Here is a 21,861-nt window from a genome sequence, read left to right on the forward strand (position 1 = left end):
TTTAACGACTTTTATTAATTAATTTTAAAAAAATATTCTTTTCAGGAAAATCAGAGGAAGTTATAAACATCGCTAGGGGAAATGCGTCAATATCTTTTACTCAATGTGCTAAATGAAATTAGCTGTTATGGAAACCTGCTGGTTCCTGAACGAAATATCCGTTAATAGTAGAATTGCGTTTAAAACATAGTGACTCTACTGCTGCTTATCGTAGTTTTTTTTTAATTCTTCTGATTCAAGTTCTATTCTGTACGTATATATCTTGTTTTTATGCATACAGGCTGTTTCAAAACATGTATCAACGCTCATCTGGTGATTCATCTGTAATTTGTAATGAAGACAATGACGCAAGATATGAAAACAGTTAAATAATAAAAAATGTCCTTTTAGTGGCAAACAAGTCTGCGGTGTATATCTCTTTGACTGTACAATTCGTTAAGATACCTCCTTTGTTGTCACTTGACTTCACAATTTTTATCTAGTTATGCAAAATTAGGCCTTTTTCATTATAAATGACATTGGTAAATTTCTAGAAAATATCAAAATTTATATGAACTTTTTTTTTCTTTTATTATTATATATTATTATTATAATTTTACTCCAGATAATTTTGCAATTTAGAGACACCTGCCAGAATGACTAAATCTGTACATAAAGTAACAAAAATATCTATCGAGGTTGAACGAAGTAATGTATGTCGCAAGGCTTACCGACACCTTAAAGTTATTAGCACACAAATACTTCGTTTCGAAAAATAAAACTCGCAAGTCCAATCGAAAAACTGAAGCAAGCAACTGATAATCTCAGCGATAACGCACTCAGAATTGCCTTTTATATTGCGATTTTTTTAATGTCTTCATTATAACAAAAGAAAACAATGGATCAAAAAATTATACTGTGCATCGTGATGACCCTTTTGGGATCTATCTCGAAATCGCAATCACAAGGTAAGAAATACAATTATATAAAAAACAATTTAAAAAAATCAGGATCTTGTCAAAAGTGTCGGTACGCAGAATAGATCTTATAGTTTGTGGCTTAAGTGCTATTAGTGACGTGTGGATTACCCATCATTCACACCTATTCTGAACCAAAAATGAACGTCAATGCAATGGAGGATTTATAGGAAAAGTCCTTAATTTCGAACCGAGTCCCGAGCCGATAAACCGCACTGGATCCATTTAAGTACGAGTTGCACCCAGTTATTCGAAGAGATTAAATTTCAAGCGGATAAGGCAGCATTTCTCATTAATTAGCTTTAATACAAGCATCTCTAAAATAGGCTAATATAATTTTTTTCAAATGGAAACAACTTATTTTTGTCATTCTGTTTCATTTAGAATTAAAAATCAGGACCATTCTGTTATAGGTTATGTATTTCAAATATTTAGAATTTTTCATATATTGCCATTTTTTTTTACTTGTCTCCTCTTTATGCTCAGTTAACCATCGATCTTTTATAATATTCTTAACTGTATATGGCGTCTGTTTTTGTGAATTACGAATCGCAAACGTATGACATGTTCTGGTTAAAACATTGTAATATTCTCATCTATCTCATCATCTCATAATCATTTTGAATTATTCTTCTTGCGTATAATTATGGTCACTGATAAACGGCAAAACTATAAATACCTAACACAAATTTTTATAAGATAAAAAAGGCGGTTTCGACAGATTTTTCAACTTTAGTTTTTACCTTTTTCAATATCCTGTATTATTAATATTCAAAATTAGTAACTGAACAGAATATTTTTACAGGGTAAGTTAATAGAGTAAAATTTTAAAGGCTTCCTTCCGAATGAGAAAAATTTACAGGTAGTGTTCGGTCAGCAAATGTAATTTTTAACCTAAAATATCAAATATCTCAGAAACTGTGAAATTTAGGTAGACGGGTACACGAAATATATCTATAATTTTCCGGGGAATCTAAAAAATCAATTATATATAGGGGGTTCCATTGAAAATAAGAATTGACACCTTCCGGTATATTCAGATGTGCTGCCATTTTGAAAATATTTTGAGCAGATTACAATTACCAACATCGATTTAATTCCAAATTATCAAAGTTTTGTTACTTATATATATAGTATATATATATATATATATATATATATATATATATATATATATATATATATATATATATATATATATATATATATATATATATATATATATATATATATATATATATATATATATATATATATATATATATATATATATATATATATATATATATATATATATATATAGTACTTTTTATTTATTTATTCATTAACGGAGCGCATATAATTCCATTACTGGATGATGTATTTTTTAGAAATTAATGAAAAATATTGTTTCTATTGTGTTTTGTATTTGTAACGTGCAATCCGGCTTTTTGAGAAAGCGAACCCAAGAATAAACTCACCTGATGGTATAGAATTTCATCTAATCTAACTTCGTTTAATTTTTATGAGATTTTCTTCAACACGATTAAATTGTGCAACAAAGTTTACAAAGTGTGCGTTAAGTGTGATACATTTTCCATTACATTATTGTCATTCTCTAGGTTGAATATTCTGTTATTATGCAAGTTGGGCAGTGTACAGGCCCGGAGACGGAAAATTCGACGTGGACAATATCGATCCTTTTCTATGTACCCAAGTATCATTCGCCTACATCGGAGTAAATAGTAATGGAAGTCTTCAAGTAGTAGATCCGCATCAAGCAAATAGCAATGGTCTCGGTGAGTAACACAACTGATGATGCTCTGCAAATTTGCAAACATTTTACATTTCTGTTTTATTTAGGTTTATGGTTAAAGTTTCAAGGCTTTGAAATTCTCATTTTCGTTTCAGTTTATTTGGAATTTTACGTTTGTATTTGTGACAATAATTTGATGCTTTGTAGATGGATTGAATAGATTTGCGTCCTTAAAGGAAATAAATCCGGACCTGCAACTCTTCATTAGTATTGGGGGATTTAGTGAAAGCCCAGAAGAATATTCGAATGTTCTAGCCAATTCTTCACTCCGCGGAACACTTATCGATTCAGCCGTAGCCTTCCTCGATGAATATGGACTTGATGGAATTGATTTCGATTGGGATTATCCCACGCGAAACGATGCAAGCAACGATCAAGATAAGGTATAGATTATATAATAAAAGATTTAAGACACTGTAAAAGTAAGAACATGTGTTTTAATGAAAGGTGCAACGAACAAGATAAGGTAAGATGAGCTGTAAGGCAATGTAAGAGTATTGATTGCCAGCATTAAGGCATCAGTAAATACATTTTATTTTTTTATCCAAATGTAATGGACATTTTAGTTTCAACACCCGAAAATATTTGTATATTTCGTTTTGCTATGATGTGAGAAATATATGGAATTAAATATGTGCGTGAGACAACATGCTCGTCATCAGATTTTTGATTTTATTAAAAATTGAAAAAAAAAGTATTTTCATCTTTCATTATAATTTTCATATACATATCTACATTCGTAGGTGAGCTATAAACACCTTTTTCTGGTTAGAAAATAATTCTACCTACACAATGAAATTAACCGTTCTCGCAGTTTTTGACATTCTCAATGATCGCCCATTTGCCCATTAAAAGGCGATTAAAAATAATTTTTGTTGCTGCTCAAGGACCTCCAGGAAACTTTCAAGCCTAAGGGATACTTAATCTCTGCTGCTGTTAATGCAGGTCCTAGATTTCTTAACGATTCCTACGATATTGCTCAACTTAACGGGTATGTAGTTATACACTTTATATTTGATAATAAAAACTATAAACATTTATAATAAATAATAATTCAACTAAATTAGTTAATAAATCAAATAAATATCTGCACAACAACGTAGTGCAGAACAATCTGATTCAAATAATTACGTATTATCAGGTATTTCAAATGCGACTCTAGACATTGGGATCTAAGAAACTGTATTGACGTAGGGTAACTGAAATTTGCATAAACTTGCGTTACCTTTTTTAAGATTCCCGACATTTTTTCTTGATGATTATCCGTTCAATTTAACAGACAATTCTGGCTGGGCAGGTCAATCCTAAGTTTTGTTTAAATAATGATAAAAGATGGGGATCAAATTATATGTCACCTAAAAAATCTGCTGATCATTACCGCAACAAATTCCATCACAAAAAAATAAATATGAAAAAGTACTTAATAGTTTGGAAATGGATGACTCTGGACCATCCAAAAGTTATTCCGGTGGAAGATTTGATTCATTAATAATTGGAATTGTCGAGTTTAAAATGACCGAAATCACTTAGATAAAATAATTACTTACGGATTTTTAGGGAGATTCATTTAACAATGATGACAGGAAAAATCACTGCTGTAAGTTCTTTAGGTTTGTTTATAGTCTAAGGGAATGAGGGAATAAATACAGTCCGACGTTGTGGCAAATTATACAAAACTATATTTTCTCTTTCCCATACAACAACTTCGTTGACACTTGATATATAGACAATAATAATTAGTCCGTGACCCGTCTTTACGTCTTTTTCGTCTAACCATCTAATATCTAATGCCGGTGGTCAAACGTCGTGATCTATTTTTAACCTTTCGTTGGTTAGTTCATTCATCAAAAACTAGTCCCGAACTGGAAAAGAAATACTGTGCTGGCAAAAACTAAACTAAAGGATTATGCTAAATAAATGTTTCTGTAGCTGGTTGTCGCTCCCCAAATTCCACGCCACTGGCGGAATTGCCACTATACTACAATTTTTTGATTCTCCAGTACTTAACTTGTTGTTACAATCTAAATAACTTTAATAAGACCAAAATATCGAGACACACATTCAATCTAGATTTAGGTTAATTCTTAATATTTTAAGGTCAGTAATTTATTTATTTAACAAACATTGTTTTTTTTTTCAAATTCTGGAAGTTACTTTCGCAGAGCAACATGACCAAAGACACTATTATCTTTGCACATGACCCACAAACATATAGCAACACTGTTAGATAGTTTTGACAAAACTACTTTTTAGTGGAATTTAAAATATGTTTATGAAAACTAAATGAGGAACTTTGAAAAATTATTTTTTTGCAGGTTTCTAGACTTCATAAACGTTATCACGTTCGATTATCACGGCCATTTCAACACGTACGTAGGTCATTCCAGTCCTTTGTTCAACAGTTCGTTGGATGCAGATTCCGGTGGTACGGATCTAAACGTCGTAAGTAAACAATGCATTTTCTTGTATCTACCTAAATAATCTTTTTTCAAGGCGGCCGGTCTCGACGCTTGAATAAAAAGAGGAATTGATCTTGCAAAAGTTAATTTGGGGCTTGCAACTTTCGGAAGAACATTTACTTTGAGTGACTCAAATCAAACTGCTTTGTATCAGTCGATTGCAGATGGCGGATTACCAGGCCCATTTACTCGTCAGGTCGGGGTTTTAGGATATCACGAAGTAAGTTTTGTAGTAACATATTGTACAGGATGATTCTTACTGGGTGAATATTACCAAAATTTGAAATTGGTATACATATATACCTGCTAAAATAGATACCATTGGTTAATATAACTAAACATTTGTGAGATATAGAAGCCCCGCTTATATAGAAAGCAACTATAAAAAAAAATTGGCAAGGTACATTCAACATGTACATTCTCGATATTTTATATTTATATGTCCAGATCCCATTAAATCTTTACTTCCTACTTCTCTACTGCAATGTCATCTGAGGCGCATCAATTTTCACCATAGTAGGCTCATTATATTATATAATGGTTATATGGGCTCAGCGAATCAAGTTCTATGCTTTGACATGCTTAAATTTTCAGTTTATGTTATATTTCAGTTATGTTGAAACTCTGTATCAGTTTAATAATTAATGCTAACTTTGAAATAGTAAAGATGTAAATGACATTTTGATCAGTATTCAGTATTTCAGAGTAGAAAAATATAATTGTTATTGTTTCATATCTTAGTTTCAGTCTTATAATCAATAAAAAATATATAATTTCATAAGTTTCGGTCTGTTCGGTAGTTGTTTCTGTTTCCAATTTAATTAATTAATTACAGATCTGCAGCTTGAACAGTTCCTATACGAGAATTTGGGACGACGAGCAGCAAGTACCACACTTAATTTTTGAGGATCAATGGATAGGTTATGATGATATATTTTCTATTAATATAAAGGCGCAATATGCTTTACAAAACAACGTGGGTGGATTTATGGTCTGGTCATTGGACACAGATGATTTTCGAGGGTCTTGCGATACAGGCCCATATCCCCTGATTAACGCCGCAAAATCTGTAATACTCGGAAATGGTTCAAAATAAGTTGTGTTTTTGATTTTCATTTGATATATTTTTTATTAATGTATACTATTTTGTAGTTGCAATAAATTAACATCTCCCTATAAATCTGCGTGTACTTATTCAACGAAATTGGTCGTAAACTGTTTTCTGGATCTCCATATAAGGCTAGCGAAGCTAAGTATTAAGGACTACGAAATAAAAGCCGGTTTCTGTAAAAAAATATTTTTTTTATTATTTGGCTCATTTGCTTTAAGCAACCATAAGATAGTCAATCAATTTGATTGAACAACAGAAACCCTTAATGGGTGAAAAGAAGAACTACTCAATAAAGTTTCGGTGTATTTGTTTAAAGGTTAATAAAATTGTTTATGATTTACAACCAATGAACGAGAAGATGTGTAGACAATCAGAAAATAATTTCATTAATTCTTGAAACACAGCCTTCTAGTTGTTGACAGTTATCAACATCAGCAATTTTTTGCGAATGCTGAGAGATGATCTTTTTCTTAGACAATTAATTGCAAACGCAACTTTTTATTTTTTTAAAATACTTCCCTCCCCCATCCTATCCCGGAACCCGCCAAAATTCAATTTATTTTGCTAGGAGACCAAAAACTATGTGTGTGTTTGATTTGAACTCCATAGCTTCAAATTTCGTACACATCGTGTTTCATGTCCAAAAAAATAGTTGAAAATCGAAAAAAAATATGGTGCGCCCCGTGGACTGCTAAAAAAAAAAGAAAAATTTGGACCATCTAGTTCAAATCGTTCGGAAGTTATTGTCGAAAATGTCCAGGAACAGAGGAAGCAGAACGGACAGACAAAAAAAAGTTTTTTCGACGCTGATTATTTTTATACCGATGGTGGTCCTCTAAAACCTACCCTTACCGAGATATAAAAATTTTATGGAACCGTAGATAATTTTGAAAAATTCTATTTCATCGATTTTGAGAAAGTAGCAATAAATCTTAAAAATGTTGACTGCAAGGGATCCCTCGTTAGTGCAGTTCTCGTTTAGCTTGTACAGATGTTTTGAACACGTTTCTTTTTAAATTGCCTCACGTATAAAAGTGCCAGGGCGTAACGTCGGGTGACCTCTTTAGAGCATCATATCTGTCATTTTTAGAGGAACATTTCTTCATTAAAAGAGTAATTTTATCATCTTTGAGAACACAAAAACAAAACGTTTCGTTTTTTCTACTGAAAATGCCCACTCAAGAAAATTTGGCTTCATCTGTCGATACAATTTTCCGTGAAAAGGATCTTTATGAGTAATGATGCGAATCGTTTCACAAAATTGAATTCGATTTTCATAATACTCTAGTTCGATGCTATGTTCACGAAGGATTCTTTGGAGTACAATTATTAAGTTGTTTTCAACAGACGTTACAGGTTTGAGTAAATATCGTTCCGCTTTCAGCTTTGACACAAAATTAATAAAATTTGTTTGTAATTGGACGAGAAAGAGCAATGGACTGTAATTTTTTGTTTAATTGAAGCTAGAAATAACGGGGCGATTCAAAAAATAATATATTGATGTAACGAGACGAAAAATGACAATCTCTTTTCTTCTTGGCCTACCTTGATGTAGCTCTGGCTGTTGACCGGCACAATTTCGCAATACTTGACGGCACTCGAGATATTAATTCTGGCACGCGGAAAATGCTCTCACGTTGGTCTCTGCCTGAGTCGTACTAGTCCCGATCACAGCGAAGCACGACACCCAAGCGACATACGAGTTTTTCTGGCCATATACCCAGTGAGATTGTCACCAAAATACGCGGAGAATATAACCGCAGCAATTAATTAAAAGAAAACCAATTTCAATTTGCTCGATATAAAAATTCCCCAATTACAAAAATTAAAGAGGAAAAATAAAACAAAACAATTCCGACTGGACGGAACATACCGCCCACCTAAAATGGCAACATTTTATTAATGAATCCAAAAAAAAAGAAAATAATTAACAAAAACCATAATAACAATTCCGATACCCACGCGAATTCTAAGCTTAAAATTAAAAATTAATATATTGGAAAACATTAATAACTAATATATTGGCAAAGGACAAACCTTTAAAACTGGGCGTTTGAGAATACCCTTTGCCGTCACCACTCCGTCCGTACCCGGATGGACTTCTGTTACGCGCCCCAAATGCCAAGCCAATGGAGGAGAGAGATTTTCTTTAATTAACACCAGGGTGTCAATTTTAATATCAGTGGAGGGATCATACCACTTGGATTTTTGGTTAAGGGTGTGAAGATACTCACGATGCCACCTTTTCCAAAAATCCTGATGCATGCGCTGTAATAACTGCTAACGCGAGAGTCTTCCCAATTTAACTTCGGTTAAATCTGATTCAATAAATGTGTTAAGAGGTTGAAGATTTAGAAAATGACTAGGAGTTAGAACGCTTAGATCGTTAGGGTCGGAACTAACAGGGCACAATGGCCTAGAATTTAGAATCGCTTCAATTGCGGTCAGAACTGTGATGAACTCTTCGTAGGTTAAAATATGGGTTCCTACTACCCGAACAATATGGGTTTTCACTGACTTAATGTTACTCTCCCAAATTCCACCAAAAGTTGGCGCCGAAGGAGGGTTAAAGTGCCACCTTATGCCTTCTCGTGTGGAAGCATTATGCATCTTTTGAGCGAGTTGTTTGGCGGCTCCAATAAAATTAGTGCCACAATCACTGTAGATGTCCGTGACAAGACCACGCTGAGAAATAAACCGTCTTAACGCCGCAAGGAATGCATCGGTAGACAATTCAGTAGCGAGTTCTAAATGCAGAGCCTTGGTGGCCAAGCATACGAAAAGACAAATATAAGCCTTATAACCTTTCGAGCTTCGCATTTTGCCCATCGTTACTTGGAATGGACCACCGAAATCAACCCCACATTTGGTGAAACATTTTATTTCATTTACTCGCACTGCTGGTAAGTTACCCATTACCGGAGGAGAAGAACAGGGGTTACTTTTAAAACAACGAACGCAAGAAGAGATGACCTTTCGTATCACTCTTTTAGAGGACGGGATCCAATATCTTTGGCTAAGTAAATATTGGGTAGTTTGTTGCCCAACGTGTAAGTACTTAACATGTGTATGCTCCACAATCAGACGAGTCAGCCTATGATCACTTGGAAGTAAACACTGGTGTTTATTACTATATGAAATAGAAGAGTGATGTAAATGTCCGCCCACCCTGAGAATACCATCTTGGTCAAGAAAGGGAGTGAGTCTGCGAAAATATTTCGGGAAGGACTTCAAATTATACGAGTCTTTATTAGAGAGTGCAGTTATTTCCTTGTTATAATAAAATCTTTGAATTTGCTTGATTAACATTAAGAGGGCTTGGTCGAGTTCAGATAGAGAAAAACATTCATTTAGCAACAGCGTTGGATTTTTAGTCTTTGAGATGAAGCGCATTATGTAAGCGAAAATGCGATTCAATTTTGATAAAGATGAGAACCGGCCAGCAACATCTCTCTGTAGTCGAAATAGTAAGAGTCGTCTTTCGTCTTTCTAATGTCACTTCGTTGATCTTTAGAGACTCGTTTGACCAAGGGTCACAATGGGAAGTTAGGAATGACGGCCCCGACCACCATTTTTCTAAGTGGAGTAATTCGCAGGGTACAATGCCGCGGGTAGCACAGTCAGCAGGATTTTCTTGTGTAGACACATGAGACCATTGACTAGGAGATACCTTTTCCTGAAGATGGGTAACCCTGTTGCTAACAAATGTTGCCCACTTACGGGGTGAAGATTGAATCCACGAAAGCGTAACAGTTGAATCAGACCATGCGAAGACTGAGCTGATGGGTAACATATATCGATACGACTGCATCACAATTTAGATCAAATCTGCTAAGAGTACAGCCGAGCATAGCTCTAAACGAGGAATTGAAATTTTCTTGAGCGGGGCTATTCTTGATTTGGCACACAAGAAGAAAATTTTTGCTTGGTTACCTAGCACCGCTCGTACATAAATTACAGCGGCGTAGGCACTTTCAGAACTATCACAGAATCCATGTAATTCGCAGAATTTCATGTCATCGAAGGTAACCTTTCGAGGAATAGATAAAGAGGACAAGAGTGGCAGATTCTCCTTGTATAAGGTCCAAGCGGACGACACCGACTCTGGAGCCAGTTCGCCCCATTCTATTCCAGAAGACCATAGTTTTTGAATTAGTAATTTGATAAAGACAGTAACGGGAGCTAAGAACCCGAGAGGATCGAATATTCGTGCCAAATCGGACAGTAAGTTACGTCTAGTACATGCATGCTGTCTGGGATCAATTTTATAAGTAAATGTATCTGAGGTGGGACACCATTGCAGACCCAAAATTTTAATAGTTTGATCACTTTCTTTGTCTAGCGAAACCGGAACTTGGGAGAGTGATTTATCTAAATTGGAAATAAGAAGGGGATTATTACTACCCCATTTCCGGAGTTGAAAACCCCCTAAGGCAAGGAGATCGATCAATTCCTTTTGAAGGCTCAAAGCTGCTTCGACAGAATCAGCAACTGACAATATGTCATCAACATAAACGTTGGTTTTTATAACCTTTGAAGCTCGAGGAAATTGATCTTCGTGGTCCTGAGCCAATTGGATTAAAGTTCTAATGGCATGAAAGGGGTAGGAAGAGATTCCGTAAGTGACAGTATTAAGCCTATAATCTTGAATAGGATCGTCTTTGGAGAACCTGAAGACAATACGCTGATAATCTCTGTGAGGTTCCGACATCAGTATCTGCCTAAACATCTGCTTTATATCGGTCGTAATAACGACAGAGTGAGTGCGAAATTGGAGGAGTAGAGTAGAGTATCTTGTTGAAGTTTGGGTCCAACTAGCAAACAGTCGTTAAGAGATAAGTTATTAGCCGCCTTTGCCGAAGCGTCAAAGACAACGCGAAGTTTAGTAGTTACACTTTCAGGTCTAAGTATACAATGATGAGGTATATAGTATTGATGATTAGTATGTGGCAAAGGTTTAACAAGTTCCATATGACCGGAATACAAATAATCTTGCATGAATAGGTTATATTCTTTGCGGAGTTCTGGATTATGCAAGAGTCGTCGTTCAAGTGAATAAAACCTACGTAAGGCAATGTTTCTTGAATGATCGAATACCGGTAGAGAAGAGAATTTAAACGGGAGATGAACAATGTATCGACCAGTGTTATCTCGAGAGTAAGTTTCAACGAAGATTTTTTCTGCAGCCAGATCTTCAAGGGAGTGGGCGTTTATTTGAGGAATCTGTTCGAGATGCCAGAATTTACTAACAACCTCTTCGAGTGAAAGTGTAGAGGTGCAACAAAGGGTATTGTTTGAGAGAGTTGGTGGTGATGTTGGTACTCGACCTGTAATAATCCAACCCAGATGTGTATTAATAGCCACAGGTTCATGGATAGAGTGAGAAATAGAGCCTTCTTTAAATAGAAATCCAAATGCATCGCAACCAAGAAGCATGTCAATGGGACTTGAAATATTAAATTTATCATCGGCAAGGTCTAAGTGGGAAAATTTACTAAAGCTAACATCCGGTAAATCAGAGCTGGGCATGTTATCACAAATTTGGGGTATAACTGCAAAATCAAGGGTTTTTCGGGGTTCACTGGACATTCGAGGGATAAACGTGCAAGTAACCTCTTGAGAAACGTTCGAGGTGGTATTTCCTAAACCTTTTACAAAAAGTGAGAGAGGCTTTCGACTAAGACCAAGCCTATTAAAACATTTAGATGTTATAAAGTTCACTTGACTGCCACTATCAAGTAAAGCTCGAACAGGTCTGTAGTAACCAAGCGAGTCTAAAACTTTGATTTGAGCGGTAGGTAGAAGAACTGAAGAATCTCTACCATCAGGGCTAGAATCAATGTTCGTTAAAGCAACTGACTGTGTTCCTGCATCACATTTGTTAATAAAATTATTTGAACTGGTGGAAGGATTATGATCAGGGCTGAGCTGTTTATCATGATGTAATAAAGTATGATGTGGCTTTGAGCATTTGCCACAACGTACACGAGATGAGCATTTGAATGCTGTATGTTTTAAACCTAGGCAATTAGTGCACCAGTTTTTGATCTTTACCAACTTATATCTGTTAGCAGAATCCTTTTCTAAAAACTCTGGGCAACTATAAATTGAATGGCCTCGTTTATGACAAACTGGACAATTGGAGGAGTCAGAATTTAAAAGAAAGGTTCTTTTCTGCGATTTAGAGGGTTTTTCCTTTTCCGTTATCTTGGAATGAGAAAAGTGGGAGACAGTATCTAGAGCAACGCATTGTTTTTTGAGAAAGTTTAACAAAACTTCAAAATGTTTGTTTTTGTAGTTAATATCATCTAAAGAGTTTCCGCATTCCAGCTCAAATCGAGTTGCAGTGCTTGAATCTAAACGATCGAATAGCATGTAAAAGAGAACAAAGTCCCACTGTTTAGTAGAATGACGTAAGTAGTCGAGGGCTGATAAATGTTCGGAAAATTTATCTAATAATAACTGCATGGCCTTCACGTCCGTTTCACTCTGGAGGGGTTTTATTTTTTCTATTTCACGCCAATGACTGACAGAAATCAAGCGAGAGTTCTCATAGCGCTCAGTCAATGTCTTATAAGCAATGATATAGTTACATTCAGTTAAAGGATTGCACTGTACAATGCTCAATGGGGGCCCTTCTAAGGAATTTATGAGGTATGTAAACTTTTCAACATTTGAAAGAGTTAAGTTATTGTGAATCATAGAATTAAAAAGGTCGATGAATGTCTTCCAATTGCGCAATGAACCATCAAATTTTTTCAATTCTAATTTAGGCAGCTTGATGTGACTTGGAGTACTGGGGTTGATTTTAGTACCATCAAACAATTGGGAATAAGTAGCGGCAATCTTGTAATATGTGTCGTCAAAAACTTTCCTAATATGTCTCTGGTCACTATCGTCAACCGTCGCCAAAATATTTAAAATAGCTGCATGTTGGGTTTCAAAGTCCGTAAGAATAGCTGGTAAATGCATATAACGAACCTTGAACTCCATGTGAATTGCATTATCTGTTAAAGCTCGAGTAGCCACTGCGAACATTTCGTTCAAACGACTAGAAGCATTATCTCTTTGAGCTATCAAACCTTTAAGTTTTTTATCGCTCATTTTTTGTTTTTAAGCAAAGGAATAAATGTGAAGGAAAAATTGATTATATCAATTACGGTCAGCTAATTGAGCCAAAATACAACAAGCTGAACTCTACAATTTCCTATAATGATCACAATAATAATAATCAATAAATAAATAAATTTAAAATATTTTAGTTAGTAGTGGACAATAGGCACTCCTATATAAATGCTTGCAAACACCGGTGAGACGGGGGGACGGGGGGAGAGAGCGAGAGTAGAGTGGCGTGTAAATTTTTTGATTAACGAGCTAATATTTAAATTAGAGTATTTGAGATAATATTTAAAGAATGCAACAATTAAATGCTAAACAAAAAATGTACAACGACGAAATAATAATCTTCCTTATGCGACAAAAAAATTTTGAAAATACCAATATATTTTTTGCGAGTACGCAGTGCCGAAAATAGCGCGATCGATCGTTGGATGCGACGGCGACGTCTAGGTTAAATCGGTGCGAGTTCGGTACCTGTCCGAATGGAACCACAAAAAATCTCAAATTTTTAAATTCTGTTCCTTTTGAAACGAGCAAACTGAAATTTGGCCACGTTATTTTCGCGATTAATTAAATATCCGTGATCTGTGATCCGTGAGCAATGGACTGTAATTTTTTGTTTAATTGAAGCTAGAAATAACGGGGCGATTCAAAAAATAATATATTGATGTAACGAGACGAAAAATGACAATCTCTTTTCTTCTTGGCCTACCTTGATGTAGCTCTGGCTGTTGACCGGCACAATTTCGCAATACTTGACGGCACTCGAGATATTAATTCTGGCACGCGGAAAATGCTCTCACGTTGGTCTCTGCCTGAGTCGTACTAGTCCCGATCACAGCGGAGTACGACACCCAAGCGACATACGAGTTTTTCTGGCCATATACCCAGTGAGATTGTCACCAAAATACGCGGAGAATATAACCGCAGCAATTAATTAAAAGAAAACCAATTTCAATATGCTCGATATAAAAATTCCCCAATTACAAAAATTGAAGAGGAAAAATAAAACAAAACAATTCCGACTCGACGGAACAGTAATAGTTCATTATTAATCATGACGCTCCTGCGATAATTTGTCGACATTGTCCACAAAAAATGAACAGATTCATGAAGGTATTATTCAGGTCAACATTTCCATCGATCGAGTTGTTTGCATCCTTCCACAATATAGATAACAACCATTAACAATCCATTATTTGTCAAATTTTCTAAATGTTCCATCGAATTAATTGGCAATTTCATGGCTACCTAAGACAATAAATATGCAAATTTTTTCAACAACATGTTTCTATTTCGGAATTCCTAATATTTAGGTATACTATGATGAAACATCATTTGAAGAGGCGATTTAACTGTTTTCCAGAATAGTTAAATAAAAAGTTCTTTTTGTAAAAATTTTAATTTTCAGACCTTCATTAAGTGTATTCGAAATTTTAATTCTGTTCGAACAAAAAATAGAAAAAACAATTAAATTAAAACGGGTAAAAAGTATTACATCCATAAATCATTCTCGGTCTCGTTCACCATAAAAGTTTAACCTGACATCCACTTTGAATCATCCAGTATAACTTAAACACTTCTTAACTATTAGAGAAATTAAAAATCGTTTGCAATTTGACAAAATTAAAATGATCAAAGAATCCTTAACGTTTAAGTATCATGAAAATGATTACAACATACAGTAACTCCGACCGTAGAAGTAAGAAATTTAAATAAAAAAAAAATAGAACATTGATAAATTTAGCACTTTTGTATAATCTGAAAAATATAAACTCTGAAATAATTAATAAAAATTTGAGAAATCGCATTTTGCATATCGGAACTGCTAACAATTCAGCCTTCTAGAATCATGTGACAATTATTTCATAAATAAAGTTATCGTAGGAAAATTTTCTCAAGTTGCGCCACGAGTTGGTTAACGTTATCAAGCATGAGTTCTGAAAACGGTGATATCTTATTACATGCTGATGTTGCATTTTGAAGTCACACACGTTTTTGATGGGAACGACAAAAAATTAATTTTAATAATGATAATGTACCATCAAAATTCACTCCACCACGTGGTGCCTAGTAATTGTTTACCGAGATGTCGTCAAGTCGTACAAGGTTCCACGTCCACTTCATTAGTGATAAAAATTGTCTCAAGGGTTTAATCTTAATGACTATCGGTGCCAAATCATCAGCGTGTTCTATTTAAGACATGTAGATTTTATTGTCGCTTATTTGGAAACTTTCCGTTTTTTTTTCCTATTTTGTATTCTGTTCGCTAAATGCTACATTCGACAAGTTTTATCTGAAAGTATTGCAAGTTTGGAAAATAACCCTATATTGAGTCGTTTAATGTTACAACTCTAGCTTCATTTCTTGTGATTTTTGAGTAGAAATCAAACACACACGTGTTGACATTGCGAGATTTTATTCTTGACCATATATGGGTCGAACACAGAACAATAAATTAGAAAGTTCATTCTCAGCTGCAATGCTGCGTTGCCAGTTGTATGCGACGATGCCGGAACGAGCGATTTTTCCCTAACACCCTATTAACTGAAGAAATTAAGGACTCTATTTGCTTAGGAGTATTTCCAAGACGTTACCGACGTACATAGTTCTACGTAAATTTCTATTTTGTTCCGACAATTCTGTATTCTACTCATTAAATGCTGCATTTGACGAAGTCATACTTTCGTAAATTTACCTGTTTTTCATCTTAAGTTCTGGGACCATTTTTTTTGCGACTGTGCTGTATGCGGTTCGCTCGTATTTATACTCTCCGGCGAAGGGAATAAATACCACACGCACCGCCGAACCGCCGATAACCTCCCAGTATTTGAATTGCTTTCGGAGCGCGAGCATTGAAGATGCCAAGTAAGATCTTGGCTAGTCTGCTCAATTTGTCTCGCTAAAGCTTGAGTGTCAAAATATTTATGCCTGGACTGATTCTTATGTTACACTTTATTGGATAAATTCGTCACCTCATACCTTGAACACATTTGTGAGCAACAGACTCAGTTGAATCCAGAGAAAATTGGCTCCTGATAGGTGCTTTCATGTTCAATCTATAGATAACCCCACCGATGTAGCTTTGAGAGGTGCAGTACCTTTAGAACTTATTAACCACCATCTTTGGTGAAATGGGCTTTCATGGCTGATTCTAGATTCGCAACAGTGGCCTGTTTCTATTATCTGAAAATCCTTGTCGAATCGGAAATTTGTAACTCAATGACGGTTTTGATTAAGCACTACCAGCAATATTACTTCAGTAATGAAATCGAATGACTTGGCTTTGGGAACCTTCTCTCTAAATCCTTGAGAAAGTTAACTCCGTTTCTGGACGATGACAATATTATGGGAGTGGGAGTAAGACTGGATAATTCGACACTTTGCTTTAGCGAAAAGCACCCTATACTTCTTCTTAGAAAGGTGTGGATATCCGGAAGGTTTCGAATCCGTATTCTTGTTTTTTATCATTGTATTTTCGTTATGCCACTCTTCTCCTTCTCTCCAATGTTGTTTTTGTTTTCAACGGTAGCAAACAAAATGTGTTGGTAAGCTTGTATGTCTTTACTGTCAACGTTTCAATTTGTTAGTAATTAAAATGGAGAAAAACCGATAGATTTTTGGATGACTGAGTTTGAAATGTGTTAAAAATTTCTAATGAAGTTCGGTCTCATTGTCGTTAATTTCATAAATGGACTTATAATCGCAACACAATCGAATGATTCCGTCCTTTTGCTATTGATTTGTCGCTAAATCGAAATCAAGATTCTGAAAAAAAAAAAAAGATTCCGGTGAACGCTGGTGTAACGTTTCGACTGATATACTTGCCGATATTGCGAATTTTCAGATTCTCTTTAAGAGGACAGAGAATGCAAATTTCGTTTCTTATGTTCCATGTTCTGAAAATATTCATAAGACTCGTGCACACCACAATGCACAAAATAAGTGAAACTGAAACCTCTGACACGCAATTTGACTGAAACTGAACATCGACTATCACGACATGCAGATTATATCAAAGTTGTATTGGGGTCAAACCGCTAACTTCAGAATAGATAACGTTCTCTCCGAAGAGGACGGCATACGCATGGATGGCATACGGAAGGATGTCAGAAAGTGTTGTATCTTACTTCAATGCTATTCAATATATGCTAGGAAAACATTTTTGGAGAAGCATTGGAAGACGAATCCGCTGACGGCACTGTTTTGCGTGCGAGCTCTCTCGAGGATTTACAGAGACTATTAAACAAAGTAGTGAAAGATAGCAAAGATTACAGTCTCAACATGAAAATCAACAAGACTAAAATGATGATGATAACAAAAAGGAAGCAAAGAACAGGTCTGCTCATCGTAGACGGCAAAACAATTGAACAAGTAAGACACTACAAATACCTTGGCAGCCTAATTAATGAAGACGTGCAATATAAACAAGAAATCCTGGCACGCATTGAACAGGCATGAAAAGTGTTCATGAAAATGAAAAAACTATTGATAAAAATGATCCAATTCTATGTATTTCCCGTGTTGCTTTATAGCTTGGAAGGCTGGACGCTGAATAGAGAAACCACAAGGAGGTTGGAACCTTTGAAATGTGGACTTATAGACTCACGCTAAGAGTCTCGTGGATGAGTAGAACTACAAACGAGGAAGTGTTAGGAGATATGGGCAAAGAACTCGAAATACTCTTTACAAAATTGTAGATAGACGAAATGTTACGCAATTTTCGAGAATGGTTTGGTTTATCGTCAATTGAATTATTTAGATCAGCAGTATCACACGTGAAGATAGCCATGATGACTAGCCACCTCCAAAGGAGAAACTGATGTAAGAATAAGAATGATCGTTTCACAAAATTGAATTCGATTTTCATAATACTCTGGATTGATGCTGTGCTTACGAAGGATTCTTTGGGGTGCACTGAGGTCTAATTTTTTTGCTGCACTTCTGATGAAAGCTTGAGGATAAGCAAAATATTCAAAAGCAATTATTAACTTGTTTTCAACAGACGTTACAGGCTTGAGTTAATATCGTTCCGCTTTTAGTTTTGACACAAAAATAATAAAATTTGTTTGTAATAGTTCATTCCTCATAATCATGCCGCTCCCACCATAACTTGTATACATTGTCCATAAAAGATTCATTACAACATTTCCATCGATCGCATACTTCCACAATATAGATAACAACCACTATCAATCCATTAATTGTCATATTTTCTGAATATTCCATCGAATTAATTGATAATTTCATGACTGCCTAAGACAAATATGCAATTTTTTTCAGCAACATGTTGCTATTTCGGAATTTCTAATATTTAGGTATACTAAAATGAAACATCATTTGAAGAGGGGATTTAACTGTCTTCCAGAATAGTTAAATATAATTTTTCGTTATTTAATTTTTTTGCATTGTGTATACTAAACTGAGTAAACTGAACATAAAAATATAGCAAATCCTTCATAAAGTGTATCCGAAATTTTAGTTCTGTTTGAATCAAAAATAATTAAATTAAAACCGCTGAAACATGTTACATCGATAAATCATTCTTTATCTTGTTCACCATAAACATTTGACCTGCCATCCACTTTGAATCATCCGGTATAAAATAAACACTTCTCAAGTATTAGAGAAATGAAAATTAGTTTACGTTTTGACAAAATTAAAGTGATTAACACTAACTCCGACCTTACAATCCACAAATTTAAATTAAAAAAAAAACATTCATAAGTATAGCACTATTCCATAATCTGAAAAATATGAACTATGAAACAATTAATAATAATTTAAGAAATCGCATTTTGCATATCTGAACTGCTAACAATTTTACATAATTCCACGTAAATTTTTGTTTTGTTTCGACAATTTTGCATTCTATTCATTAAACGCTGCATTCGACGAAGTCATACTTTCGTTAATTTACCTGTTTTTCATCTTAAGTCATTATGGCATTCTAAGAAAGACAAAAATATGATGTCAAAAAAACTGTGGAAGAAATTAGAAATCCAATCCAATCAAAATCCAAAATACATGGACAAGTGCCAAACCCAAACCCAAGCTTTACAGTTCATAATATTTCAGCATACCACCTTTCCGATATAGAAGTCAGCGTATTGAATACAGGATTTAATTATGGAATAGCTCCAAAAACGTCGAATCAAGTCATGGTTTACTTAAAAAAAAAGCAACAGAGAAAATTTCAGAACTTGCCAAGATACGTTGATGACGTACTTGTCTTATGGTCTTTTGGCAGTTAGGAGCTTCTAGAATTCTACCTTTTCTAGATGTGAACTAGAACTACCCAATATACAAACGGTCGCCAGAGATCAAACGACATATTTTGAACGATTCAGTATACAAACCGGTCACCAGAGATCGCACGACATATTTCGCAAAAATAATCAAGTTAGCTGATTCTAGAAATTAAAGTTCTTGGAGTTGACCTTTTTATCGATGATGTCTGCACTGGTGCTCCCACTTTAGAAGGTGTTGCAATCGGAACTGACAGGTCCTCAAAAGAGGGATGTTCCTATTGCTAAAATTTGTCAGCAATAATAGAGGTTTGCTAGAATCCTGTTACATACAATGTCGAAATAGACAACAGGCCTTGCTCTGAAAAAGTAATTCTATAGGAAGTAGCAAGGATTTTAGATCCAAATTGAATTGGTATGAAGGACCACTACAAGATGTTTTACTTTTTTGGTCGAACTTACAACTTACTGCTTTATTACTATTAGACATTCGTAAATTTGGCAATTTTGCATCCAGTTCGAGGTATGATTTGTTAGAATTTTAGTTTATAAAAGGACTAGGCAGCTGTTATTTATCTGTGATATCTAACTTCAGATAGGATATACAAGTCAAAATTGGATTGCCTCCTCTTGGCTAGCTTGCTCAATTTCTCTCGCCAAAGCTTGAATGTCAAAATATTTATGCCTGGATTGACACTGTTACACTTCAATGGATAAATTCCTTTAGATCTTATTAACCACCATCACCAACCACCAACAGTGGCCTGTTTCTATTATCTGTAAGTCTCTACCTGAGTAATTTGTGGACAAGGAAAAGGTGGTTTCTTTGTTTGTTGATACAACTTCGAACCAAAATGTCTTTGCAGCTATAAAAACATTCACCGCTTAAGAAAATCGGAATCAATGACGGTTTTAATTAAGAACTACCAGCATTATCACTTTAGTAATGAAATTGAATGTCTTGACTTCGGAAACTTTCTCTCTAAATCCTTGAGAAAGTTAACACCGTTTCTGTCTTATTCGACACTTTGCTTTAGCGAGAAGCACCCTATACTTCTTCTTAGAAATAGCCACCTCACTTCACTAAAAATAGAACCAACTCATCGTCAATATGGCCACCTAGGTTTGCAGACATTACATATTTGATTCGCAGATACTTAATTCCAACAGATTTTGGTCTGTAATCTATAGATATTTTATTTGTTTTCTTTGTTTATGTTTTGTGTTCTCCGTATCTCCGATAATTCATTTTGATGGTCAATTTTACATAACTTCAGGTAAAAATCGTGGAGCTAATTCTTCAAAGGCTTATCTGTGCATTGTGTTTGTTTTGATACCAAGACAGTTCATCTGGGGAATGTCTCTGATTTAGCCATTGAGGCATTCCTAGCTAATTTGAGAAGATTTCTCGAAATGCGATTTCGAGGTTTTAAAATCATCAGTGACTGTGGCACTAATTTCGTTGGTGCCAAACAAATATCGGTTCGATATCATGATTAAAACGTCCAAGTGCTTCAAATTTTGGAGGTTTTTGGGAGGCGGGAAGGTCACTATTATGGAAGGTCACTATGGCACTTCTTAATGCTAGACCCCTCTGACCACTTAGCTCCAAATAATCTATCGGTTTTGTCCCAGGCCATTTTTTAAATTTGGAACCACTCACCATATTGCTTGATTTCGAACTGAATATCTTGATAAGCAAGGTTTATCCAGATACCTTTTGATTCGTCTTCACCAAGACTTCTGGAACAGATGGCATTGGAAATATTGGCATACGTTGTTACAAAGAAATAAGCGATCAGAAAATGAAGGCAGTTTCTGGGCAGACTGGAATCCTGCAGACATTGTTCGAAGTGTTTTCGGAGCGCGAGCATTGAAGATGCCAAGTGAGATTTTGGCGAAACGTCTGCAGGATTCCAGTCGGATGCAGGATTTGCAGGATTCCAGTCGGATGCAGGATTCCAGTCGGAGTTCAACGAGCGAACGGATGATATCCCGGAATATAGTGTCATCACATTTTTCCATCCGTGAATCAATACGTGAGAATATATATATATATATATATATATATATATATATATATATATATATATATATATATATATATATATATATATATATATATATATATATATATATATATATATATATATATATACATATATACATACTT

At 34.9% G+C, this 21,861-nt stretch overlaps 1 protein-coding gene across 1 annotated transcript; it reads left to right on the top strand.

Annotated features, from left to right (window-relative positions):
* Positions 1-877: 877 nt before the first annotated feature.
* On the top strand, positions 878-10,472 carry LOC132700190 (probable chitinase 2). Its single transcript, XM_060667413.1, has 6 exons — positions 878-947; positions 2,564-2,734; positions 2,899-3,134; positions 3,627-3,742; positions 5,067-5,193; positions 10,329-10,472. Exons 1-6 carry the CDS (start codon positions 878-880, stop codon positions 10,470-10,472), a joined length of 864 nt encoding a protein of 287 aa, XP_060523396.1.
* The last annotated feature ends 11,389 nt before the right edge of the window (positions 10,473-21,861 follow it).

The sequence above is a fragment of the Cylas formicarius genome, unplaced genomic scaffold (genome assembly GCF_029955315.1).
Source record: "Cylas formicarius isolate icCylForm1 unplaced genomic scaffold, icCylForm1.1 PGA_scaffold_10__41_contigs__length_53128322, whole genome shotgun sequence".
Lineage (NCBI taxonomy): Eukaryota > Metazoa > Arthropoda > Insecta > Coleoptera > Brentidae > Cylas > Cylas formicarius.